Source organism: Orycteropus afer, unplaced genomic scaffold (assembly GCF_000298275.1).
Source record: "Orycteropus afer afer isolate SDZICR_OR568_19922 unplaced genomic scaffold, OryAfe1.0 scaffold00296, whole genome shotgun sequence".
Classification (NCBI taxonomy): Eukaryota; Metazoa; Chordata; class Mammalia; order Tubulidentata; family Orycteropodidae; genus Orycteropus; species Orycteropus afer.
The window spans coordinates 1305748-1318266 of record NW_006921883.1 but is presented as its reverse complement, the minus strand read 5'-3'; the positions used below and the strand labels follow the sequence as shown (position 1 = coordinate 1318266).

Here is a 12519-nt window from a genome sequence, read left to right as displayed (position 1 = left end):
TTGCTTAAGAACTATTGTCATATATAATAACCTCAAAATAGATATAACAAAAAAGATATATGTACTTTTTAAATGTGAATATGTAACAAGCATATTAATATTGATATTGCATATTAATGTTGAATTTAAACACTTTATCTAAAAATTAAGAATAATTATTCATACTAATCATAAACTATTATCATGAAAGCACATCTTATTTGTTGTGTTAAATTACCATAGTGCCTAAGGTATTTGACTGTTAACCAGAAGATTGGCGGTTCATTCCCACCAGCCACTCTGTGGAAGGAAGACTGGCAATCTACTTCCATAAACAGTTACCGCCTTGGAAACCCAAGGGGGTCACTATGAGTTGGAATTGACTCGATGGCATGAAGTTTATATATATACATATATTTATACTGATACACTAAAACTCACTGCTTTCTAGTCAGATCTGACTCATAGCAACCTCTCCTTGGGTTTCTGAGGTGGTATCACTACAGAAGTATATTTCCCAACCATAATCACATTCATAAACATTGTAATTATAATTTTTTTTTTTAAATTGTGATTTGGGTGAAAGTTTAACAGAGCAAATTCACTTTCCATATAGCAGTTCACATATATTTTGTCTCATGAGATTGACTATAATTTACCACAATGTAACAGCCCCCCTCCCACTTCCTCCCCATAGTTACCTCTTTCCTGTATCCTTCTCTCCGTGCACTCCTGCCCCCTGAGCTATGTCCCTGTGCATACACAGCCCTTCTATTTTCCCATGATTGTTCTCTCCAAGGAGTGTATCTACATAGTGTAAATGTTCACCTCATATGCTTGTCTTTTGTTTGGCTGGAAGCCACAGGTGTGGGTTCAATTCCAGACCTGATGGGCAGCTAGGGGCCATAATCTCAGTGGTTCCAGAAGGCTCTATCAGACCAGTATACCTGGTCCTTTTTTTTTCCCCAAAATTATTTTGGGTTTTGTTCCACATTGTTCTCCCACTCTATTCAGGATCTCATATAGATCCCACTGTGAGTGGTTGACAGTGATATCCAGGCACCATCTAGTTCTTCTGGTCTCATAGTCATGATCTCCTGAAGATCACATGGTGTACCAGTCACTTGGACTAATTTTTTCCATGAATCTTTGGTTTTCTTCATTCTTCTTTGCTCTGGATGAGAAAAGACCCATTGTTTCACCTAGATGGCTGACTGCAAGCTTTTTAGATACCAGTTGCTCCTCGCCAAAGCAGGATGTGGAACAAATGTTTCTGTGTAGTATGCCATGCCAATTGAGCTTGATGTCCCCTGCGACTATGGTCCTGAGCCAATAGGTTCAACTACTTGCTCCCTCTGGGTAGCTGTCTGTGACCAATAACTGACTACAACTTTGTCCCAAGGGCAAATTATTGAATGATGCAGGAATCATCAAAAGAAGATGAAAGTAGTACACAGAGTCATTGCACCAAAAAGAATTGATCAACATACAACCATTTCAGGAGATAGCATGTGATCAAGAACAAATAGTGTTGAAGGAAGAAGTCTAAGCTGCACTGAAGGAATTGGTGAAAAACAAGGCTTCAGGAATTGATGGAATACCCACCAAGATGTTTCAATAAAAGGATGCATTTCTGGAGGAAGTAACACATTAATGTCAAGAAATCTGTAAAACAGCTGCCTGACAAACTGACTAGAAGACATCAATACGTATGCCCATTACAAAGAAAGGTGATCTAGCAGAATGTGGAAATTATCAAATCTTATCATTAATATCACATGCAAGTAAAATTCTACTGCAGATAATTAAAAAAATGGTTGCAGCAGTATACTGACAGGAAACAGCCAGAAATCCAAGTGAGATTCAGAAGAGGGCATGGAATGAGGGATATCATTGCTGATGTCACATGGATTTTGGCTGAAAGGAAAGAACACCAGAAAGATGTTTCCCTGTGTTTTATTGACTATGCAAAGGGATTTAACTGTGTGGAACATAACAAATTATGGACAACATTGCAAAGAATGGGAATTCCAGAACATTTAATTGTGTTCATGAGGAATCTGTACATAGACCAATAGGCTGTTGTTTGAACAGAACAAGGGAATACTGCACGGTTTGAAATAAGGAAGGGTGTGCATCAGGGTTTTACCCTTTCACCATATTTATTCAATCTGTATGCTGAGCAAATAATCTGAAAATCTTGACTATACAAAGAATAATGTGGCATGAGCACTGGAAGAAGACCCATTAAAAACTTGAATATGAAGATGATACTTTTGAAAGTGATGATGACTTGAAGCACTTACTGATGAAGATCAAGGACTACAGCCTTCAGTATGGATTAAACCTCAACATAAAGAAAATAAAATTTCTTACAACGAGACCAGTAAGCAACATCACAATAAATGGAGAAAAGATTAAAGTTGTGAAGGATTATTTTACTCAGATCCACAATCAATGTCGATGAAAGTTGCTATCAAGAAATCAGATGTCATATTGCCCTGGGAAAATCTGCTGCAAGGGACTACTTTAAAGTGTTAAAGAGCAAAGATGTCACTTTGAAGACTATGATGGCCCTGATCCAAGCCAGGTATTTTCAATCACCTCATATGCATATGAAAGTTAGACAATCAGTAAGAAAGACTGAAGAAGAGTTGGCACCTTTGAATTGTGGTGTTGGCAAAGAATACTGGAAATATCATGGATTGTCAGAAGAATGAACAAATCTGTCCTGGAAGAAGTACAGGTGGAGTGCTCCTTAGAAGCAAGAATACCCATACTTCATCTCACCTACTTTGGTCATGTTGTTAGAAAGGACTGGTCCCTGGAGAAGGATATCACGCTTGTTAAAATAGAGAGTCAATGAAAAAGGGTGACTTTCAACAAGATGGATTCACACAGTGGCTGTGACAATGGATTCAAGCACAGCAAATATTGTGGGCATGGAGAAGGACTGAGTTATGTTTTGTTCTGTTTTACAGTCACTATGAGTCAGAGTTAACACAATAGCACCTAATAACAACAACAATAGTGCCTAGACTGTAAAATAACTAAAGAACTCTTGTTGTTGTTGTTGTTATGTGCCGTCGAGTCGGACCTGACTCATAGCAATCCCTCCTTGGGTTTCCGAGGCAGTATCACTACGGAAGTAGATCGCCCAACCTTCCTTCCGAGGAGTGGCTGGTGGGTTTGAACCACCAGCCTTCTGGTTAGCAGTCACATGCTTTAGGCACTACGCTACCAGAGCTCCTCTAAAGAACTCTTACAACTCAATAATAAAAGATTCAACTCAGTTAAAAAATGGGCAATGGGCCTGTGTAGACATTTCTCCAAAGAAGGTATATGCATGGCCAATAAGCAATATGTCACTGCCATCAAATTGATTCCAACTCATAGGGACCATACAGGACACAGTAGATGACCCGAAAGTTTTCCAAGGCTACAAATCTTTATGGAGGCCGACTGTCTCATCCTTCTTCTGTGGAGTGGTTGGTGGGTTCAAACTGCCAACCTTTTGTTCAGCAGCCAAATGCCTTAAACACTATGCCACCAGAGCTCCTTATTCATAGATAAATGGAGGAAAGATTGAAGTTGTTGGATCCACCCATGGAAATAGCAGTCAAGAAATCAAATGATGTATCACATTAAGCAAATCTGTGGCAAAAGACCTTTTTAAAGTATTAAAGAACAAAGACGGCATTTTGAAGAGTAAGGTGCCCCTAACTTAAACCATGGTGTTTTCAGTAGCCTCATATTCATGTGTGATAGCTGTACAATGAAAAAGAAAGATTACAGAAGAATTGATGCATTTGAATTGTGATGATGACAAAGAATATTGACTATACCATGGGCTGCCAAAAGAATAAATAAATATCATGGAAAAGTATAGTCAGAATGCTCCTTAGAAGTAAGAATGGCCAGACTTCATCTCTCATACTTTGATCACATTATCAAGAGGGACCAGTACCTGGAGGAGGATATCATGCTTGGTAAAGTCAAGGGTTACCAAAAAAGGGGAAGACCCTCAGTGAGATAGATTGACACAGTGTCTGTAAATATGGGCTCAAGCATAGCAAGGACTGTGAGGATGCTGCAGGACCAGGCATTGTTTTATTTTGTTGTATACAGAATTGCTATGAATGGGAGCCAACTGAATGGCACATTACAACATCAATAAGCACATAAAAAGATGTTCAACAACAACAGTCATTTACAAAATGCAAATTGGAAAGATAAAGAGATACCACTTCACACCCACCAGGATGCCTATAATCAAAACAGCAGATAACAAGTTGGAGATATTAGAACCCTCACATATTGCTGATGGGAATGCAAAAAAGAAAAATAGTTTAGGGGTGTCCCAAACGTTTCACATAAAGTTACCATATGATTCAACCATTCCATCCTTAGGCTTTTACCCAAGAGAACTGAAAACATATTTCCACACTAAAACTTGTACATGAATATTCATAGAACTATTATTCATAGTAGTCAAAAGTGAAAACAAGTCAAATGTTCATCAACTGATGAATGGACAGCAAATAAAATATGATAATGGCCATACATTATTCAGTAATAAAAATGCACTTGATTGCTAACCAGAAGGGTGGTGGTTCAAACCCACCACCCACTCCTCGGAAGGAAGATGGGGTAATCTACTTCCATAGTGATACTGCTTTGGAAACCCAAGGAGGGGTCGCTATGAGTCAGGGCCGACTCCACAGCACATAACAACAATAACATGTCTTTCAACATAGATAACTCTTGACTACATTGCACTAAGTGAAAGAAACCAGTGATAAAAAAATCTACATATTATTGCATTTATGTAAAATGCCTAGAACTGGCAAATCCATTGAGACAGAAAAGATTAGTCATTGTCTGTGGTGGGGGTGTAGGGAGGCACAGTTGGAGGAAGTAGGGAGAGACTGGGAATGGTACAGGGTTTCTTTTTGGGGTAAAAAATATTCTAAAGGTTATTGTGATGATGGTTACATAATTCTATGACTATACTATAAACCATTGAATAGTAAACTTTAAATGGTGAATTGTATGGTATGTAAATTACAAATCAATGAAACTATTTTTCAAAAAAGAAAGATATTCTAAACTAACCTGTTTGAAAGAGAATTTCTTTTTCTTATAGTCTAAAAAGCCTGCTACATAGGAGACTCCATTATCAGACTATCCCAGCTCCACTCTCTCAGATAAATTATCCAGCATACATTTTTATTCTGGTCTTGGTGTTTCAGTTTGACTTATGAAACAAATGGCTTTTGATTCCAAGCTGCAAAATTTTGAACTCAACCTTCTTCATCTATATCACCCTAAGCTACTATCAAAAAAGGAGCTCTGGTGGTGTAGTGCCTAAGGCAATTGACTCCTAACCAAAAAGTTGGCAGTTCAAACCCACCAGCCACTCCTTGGAAAGAAGACTGGGAAATCTACTTCCATAGAAATACTGCCTTGGAAACTCAAGGAGGGGTCGTTATGTGTTGGAACCACTATGAGTACAGCACCCTAAACTACTACCAAAAAGATTAGTATCCTTGCTTTTGAGAATATTATTTTTCATATCCATAATTTCATGTTCCTTTAGTATAGATAATCTACTCACCTCTTCTCCTCTTCTCAAGAAAGGATATCCAACTTTACATGTGATATTACGAGTGGATTCACAACTGTCTTTTTGAATAGCCTAGAAAGAAAAGTAGAAAGAGTTAGAGCAAACAAGCAGGCTGCCTAGTTGACCTTTGTTTTCTACATTTTTTCCAGCTATGCCTTGGTGACTGCCTTGTCAAAATTAGCTCCTTAATTTAGTTGGGAGTTTTCATTTCCCATAGCCCATGGAAATCCAAATACATCAGTTAAACTAAGTCTGACTAAAGGCTCTGAATTGGAATCCCCATTGCCTTTGAGTTGATCTCAACTCACAGAAAGCCCAAAGGACAGAGCAGAACTGCTCCATAAAGTTTCCAAGGTTGTAAATGTTTACAGAAGCAGATTGCTACATTTTTCTCCCACAGGGCAGCTGGTGGGTTACAACCACTTCTCAGTTAGCAGCAGAGCATTTAATCACCGCACCAACAGGGATCCTTGAACTGGAACAACTGGATTTAAATGCTTACTCCACCATGTTTAGCTTTTTTCTTGTCAAGACTCCTCACCTCTCTAGGCCTGATTTTCTGTCACATGGTGTCAAGTCGGTTCCAACACACAGCAACTCCATTTGGGCTTCTGAGGCAGTAAATCTTTATGGAAGTTGATTGCCCAGTCTTCCTTCCATGGAGTGGCTGGTGGGTTTGAACCACCAACCTTCTGGTTAGAAGTCAAATGCCTTAGGCTCTGAGCTACCAGTGAATGTTAATTTTGTACAAAATATTTTCTAGTCTTTTAAAATCAATATAATAAAAACATGTTGCTCAGTAGTATGAAAAGTAGCTTCAAAAATGATTATCAGAAGAATGAATGATTAAACGACTAAAAGTTTACCTCAACTCCTGAAAATATTAGGTTTGGAGAATAGTCCACGATTGTCCTGGTGTTATAGGCACTGTCCCTTTTATTTTTTACTGTTAGGCTAATGTTGAGTTTATCATTGTGAGACTTGACAACCAGCAGGCCCTTCTCTCTTGTGGATACATTCAGGCCAAGGTCAGAGATACATTTTTCCTTGTTCCCACAATCTTTGGCAAAAGGAATCTAAAAATGGTCACAGAAAATCATTTTTCAAATTTAGTTAAGCATTGTTGAAAAATGGCATATTAATTTGCATAACAGAAATGACATATTGTCAAAATAAGTGAAACAACTCATAAAGAAAACAGATTTCCCTACAGAAATCCTAAGAGGTTTTGTATTGGTTCCTATAATTTATTGTTGTTGTTGTTATGTGCCATCGAGTGGACCCGACTCATAGCGACCCCTCCTTGGGTTTCCGAGGCAGTATCACTACGGAAGTAGATTGCCCATCTTCCTTCCGAGGAGTGGCTGGTGAGTTTGAACCGCCAGCCTTCTGGTTAGCAGTCAAGTGCCTTAGCCACTATGCTACCAGAGCTCCCCCTATAATTTATAGGGGAGAAAAACAAACTTTTACTTTTGGATATGTATTCTTCTCAACCTCTAAAGACTGCATACTTTTCATAGACATTTTCCACTGGCCTTAATTTACCAGTGTAGAACAACTTAAAAAAATCAAACTAAGGGCTCTAAGTTCTAAACATATCAGATATCATTTAAACACTTAAGTTGAATTATGCATTTTCTACTAAAAACAATCAAAATCCAGTAAGTATAAGAGTAAGGGAGCAGTCAAAAGGGGCAGAGAATGGCCAAGCCACTGTTGTTCTTGACTTGTCTTATTCATTATACCAGTCCCCTATATCCACCCCCATCACCACAAACTGTCCATTCTACTCCTTTTTTTAAATGTCTCTCAGATCCTTTCCTCCCTCTCCATTTCCACCACCACCTGTCTAGTTCAGGCATCTGCAATTTCTCCCAGAACTAAAGGGACATCCTCCTAAACAGTTCTCTGTGCCCATTCTTGTTTTTCTCCAATCATTTTCCATATTGTAGCAGAAGTAATCCTTAGAAAACACAAATACAGCCCTATTACTGAACCAATTAAAATCTTCAATAGCATTCCTCTGCTCTTTAAAAAGTTTAGAATCTGTACAAAATAAAAGCAAAGTCCCAAATGATCTGGCCTCTGTCTGTGCCTCGACCTCTTCTCACATCACCTTCTCTTCTTGCCTTTTAGTTTCAGCCACACAGGTGAATTTAGTTTAGTTTCTTTCATGCCTCAGGATCTTCACACATACTATCCTCTGCCTGGTACATTGTTCCCCCAACTTCTCTAAATACAATGGAAAACTCATCCCATCACTCAGGTTTGTTATTAGATATCATAATCCCATGGGAGTGCTCCGTGACTCCTGAGTCTAGGTGGAAGCTCCATACCCACTGTCTTCGAGTTGATTATGACTCACAGCAACCCCCACTGGGTTTCCAAGGCTGTAAATCTTTATGCATCTAGATTGCCTCATCTTCCTCCTAAAAAGCAGCTGGTGGGTTTGAATCACTGACCTTTAGGTTAGCCGCCAAATGCCTTACCCACTACATCACCAGAGCTCCTTCCAGAAGCTCCATAGAGCTCTGAAATTCTCCATAGCAATCACTTTAATTGTCAATATTTAATACTTATTTCTAGGCTAGGCTTTCCATAAAATTTTCTTTGGCTAATTTGTGGAAATAGATCACCAGGGCTTTCTTCCTAGTATGTCTTAGACTGGCAGCTCCACTGGTACCTGTCCTCTATGTGTTACTCTGCAAATATATGCAATACCATTGGCATAGTTTCCAACAACATGGCAATACACAAGCCAACACAGTATGACAAACTGACAGATGGGCTAGAGAACAACGTCTGATTCATTTGCTTTGGACATATCATCAGGAAAGATGAATCGTTAGATAAGGACATAATGTTTGGTGAAGTAGTGAGCCAACTAGTGTGAGGGAGACCCTAGGTGAGATGGATTGACACAATAAGCACAATGATGGATTTGAACATGCTCGTCATTGTGAGGGCGATGCAGGACCAGGCAGCATTCTGTTCTGTTATACATTAGGTTGCCAAGAGTTGACTAGACTGCAGCTAATAACACTAACATTTGAAGCCGGATTATAAACTTTAATGATTGGTGTGTATAAGACACTCGATAATTATTTTTGGAAGAAAGGAAGGGAGGGCAGAGGATAGGTGTATTGGGAATTGATTGCCCATCCCTAATGTTTCCTCCACTGGTGCCACACTTTTGACCTGCCCCCTTTATCTACTCTCTCATTCATTCTTTCTCAGAGATGAGGCAGTGGACTCTGAGTGTAATTTTGAAAGCAGGAATTCGGTGAGCACAGCTCAATCCTTCCTCTCTCTTCTGCTCTTGAGGTGGCAGTATGTTCACAGGAAGCATTCATTCTTCTCTATTGTTCATTCTGAAGTTTTCCAAGGTGGGCCTCCATGAAGCAGGCCTGACTTTGACCAGGGCTCCTGGTGATGGAGTTGGTTATCTGTGGCTGAAGTATGTGGTTTTCTATGAGGACATTCAGTATTGAGTAATCTTTGTCAGTAACAAAGAGAGAGTTTTAATCTCCAACTAGTTGACTTTTATGTCTTTCTTTCCACTTGTCCTAAATTTGGGCAAGGTGAAAGTGAATGTCATTAATTAATTATTTCAATTTTCAACAATAAGAAGTTAGAAGGAAGCATGAAGGAAGATGTAAAAGAGTCTAATTCTTTATTTGTTATTGTTATTTATTTCAAATATAATTGGTTTAGGAGTGTGTGTGTGCTTCAAGTTTGTTCCCAAAATATTCACAAATAGGTATTCCAAAAGTTTAAAAAAAAAAAAAAAAAAAGCAAATCTAACTTACATATTCATGTACTGAGTTTGGTAGAGAATCATCAAGAACTGGTCCATTTTCTGGATCATTAAGATTAAAATCCAAAGTTATCCTTACAGAGTCCCGAAAATCATGCTTGTCCTAGATGTTGAAACATAAAGACATCATTGGCATCATATTTACTGCATGCTATAACCTTGTTATGGCTTCCTTTTTTGCCTCTGTGGGTCAGGTTTACCGGAATATTCTTGTGCATCTAAGCTGACATATGACCTCCTCAGGCTTTTGCCTCACTGGAGGACCCTGCCATTCTTCTCTGACAAAGGAAATGGCTGAACTGTAGAGGCATCAGATTATGACCAGTTGACTAACCTATAGTTCCTCAGAGGAGCCTGCTAGAGCAATGGGTTATGTTATACCTTGCAATATCAGGATACACCACTCTGAGCTACTTGAATAACAATATCATTTCTCTTGAGACCTGAAGCTAAAAATCACAATATAATACTTTTGCAAATCTCCCAACTCCAGATGGGCAAGCTTTCTTTGAATTGAGTTGCATTTAGTTAACATAATATGTAGCCAGAGGTATAAGAAGGAGCTCTGATGCAGTAATGTCTAAGGCATTTCACTATTAACCAGAAGGTTGACAGTTCAAACCCACCAACTGCTTTGCAAAAGGAAGAATGGGCAGTCTACTTCCGTAAAGATTTACCACCTCAGAAACCAAATGGGGGTTGCTATGAGTCAAAATTGACTTGATGTCAGTGAGTTTTTTTTTTCCTTTTTGAGAGCTACAAGAATTTTATAATGTGAAATGATACGTGTATTATGTGAATATGATTCATATTGTTATGATTATCATCAGTAATAACCATAATTTATTGAGTGTCCAGTATTTTGAGCTTGATACATAATATTGTTAATTATTTCAACAATTCTCTAAGGTGAATAACTACTAAGGTTACTATTTTGCAGATGAAAAACTGAGCCATTAAGTCAATCAGAATGTAGGAAATCTAGGATATGCATCTGAGCCTGATTGACTCCAGAAAATAATGTTAAAAGTATCCATTATAATCCAAAAGTAACTTTAAAAAGTTTTAAACTAAATAATTTCTTTTAGCATTTGTATCTAGACTTTATTAGATGCTGTGTTTGGGGACAATTATAAACTGCAAAGAGTTTCAGCAGTTGGAGGCAGGGCCAGATTTGGTTTTATGTCTTGTTTAATTTTCTCCAAGTTCTAACTCATAAATGTTCAGTCTTCAGTAAAAGAATAGGAAGAACAATTCCACTTTTATTTTGATTATAGTGTTGACAGAATAAGATATTTTGATATCAATCATGTGGAATGTTAACATAAAAATCACTGAGGGAGACTTCCAGCAAGATGGAGGAATAGGCAGACAAGCTAGACAGACCCTCTTCAACAAAGAAAAGAGAAACCAATTGACAGAGATACAGAAAATAATCCTGGAGCCCTGAGCTTTGAAAAGAAGGATACGGCAGTGGATTAGGAACCAACGAGTGGAAAAACCTGAACAAAAACAGTGAGTACAGAGACAATGGTCAGAGCAGTGAACTGCCAGCTTCTCGGATGGGACCAAAAGCCTGAATATTTCCAAGTGGTGTTGGGACCTAAAGATCAGCCTTGGTCACCAAGGGCTGCAGGAATGACCGCACTGGTGGCCTATGACTAGGAAGAGAAACAGCAAGAAGGGAGACAACCTGAGCTGTGGACTTTCGGCTGTCCGGAGGGTGCAGCCATTTTTATTGTTTAAGTGGCAGCCATTTTGGATATTTAAAGTGACCGAGGGTGCAGCCATTTTGAATGTTCATAGGTGGTGCTCATTTTGGACATTTAAAGTGACCAAGGACACAGCCATTTTGAATGTTCACAAGGTGTGGCCATTTTGGATTTTAAAGTGACAGCATTGTCATTCAGATTCCAGGGATCTAAGCATAGGCTCTGTTTGCCAAGGACAGCAGGGACATTGGGAGGCTGACAACAGGAAAGGTGGTGAGTGTAAAAGTGCTGCCAACTAGTGAACAGAGGAGCACAGCACAGTACCTTGCTTACATAGATAACAAACAAAATAAAGAAAAAAAAATCATGGGCAAGTCACTTCAACATACAATCACCAACTAAATATAAACACAAAAATGTCATAATGCCTCGGAGACAACAGAGAATCACAGTGCATGCAAAGAAGCAAGATAAAGCAGGAGAAACAAGGGACCAAGATTCAGACCCAAAACATATCCCTGAAGAAGACACAGCCATGGAACTCCCTGATAAGGAATTCAAATGAATTATAGTTAGGTATCCCCAATGAATTGAGAGACAGATCAAGGAAAACACTGACAAAAATGAGGAAAACACAGAGAAAATCTTAGAACAATTTTGAAAGACAATACGGGAACAAAATGACAAAATAAATGAAAAATTAGAAATGATACAAAATCTACACATAGACACATAGAAGATTAATACTAAATTTCAGAAATAGATAAGACATTGAATGGGAAAAACAATAGAATTGAATCAATGGAAGACAGAACTAGTGAGGTTGAAGGCTTCTTTAGAAAGTGATCAATTAGAAAAGAGATCAAAACAAAATGAAGAAAGCCTAAGGTTCATGTGGGATACCATCAAAAGGAATAACCTACATGTAATTGGAATTTCAGAACAGGAAGAAACAAATAAAAACCACAGATAAAATTGTTGGAAGATTTGTTGGAAGAGAATTTTTCTGGTATGATGAAAAATGAGAATGTATCCATTCAAGAAGTCCAACTAACCCCAAACCAGATAGACCCCAAAATAAAATCACCAAGACATATCATTATCACACTCACCAAAACCAAGACAAAGAAAGAATCCTGTAAACAGCATGACAATAATAAATAGTTACCCACAAGGGGCAACCAATAAGACTAAGCTTAGATTTCTTGGTAGAAACCATGCAGGCAAGAAGATGATAGGATGGTATATATAAAACCCTGAAAAGAGAAACGTTTCCAACCAAGAATTATGTACCCAGCAAAACTGTCCCTCAAATATGATGGTGAAATTAGGACATTTCCAGATAAGCAGAAATTAAGGGAATTTGTTAAAACCAGACCAACCTT

General features: G+C 38.3%; 1 protein-coding gene across 1 annotated transcript in view; it reads right to left on the bottom strand.

Moving 5' to 3' along the window:
• Positions 1 to 12519, bottom strand: part of ITGA1 (integrin subunit alpha 1) — a 186460-nt gene that overhangs the window by 30860 nt on the left and 143081 nt on the right. The window contains exons 17-20 of the mRNA XM_007951538.1: positions 9415 to 9525; positions 6472 to 6681; positions 5597 to 5677; positions 4238 to 4245 (exon numbers count right to left, since the gene is read on the bottom strand). Of these exons, the coding sequence (XP_007949729.1) occupies positions 4238 to 4245; positions 5597 to 5677; positions 6472 to 6681; positions 9415 to 9525 (410 nt within the window). The remainder of the gene's footprint in view (positions 1 to 4237; positions 4246 to 5596; positions 5678 to 6471; positions 6682 to 9414; positions 9526 to 12519) is intronic.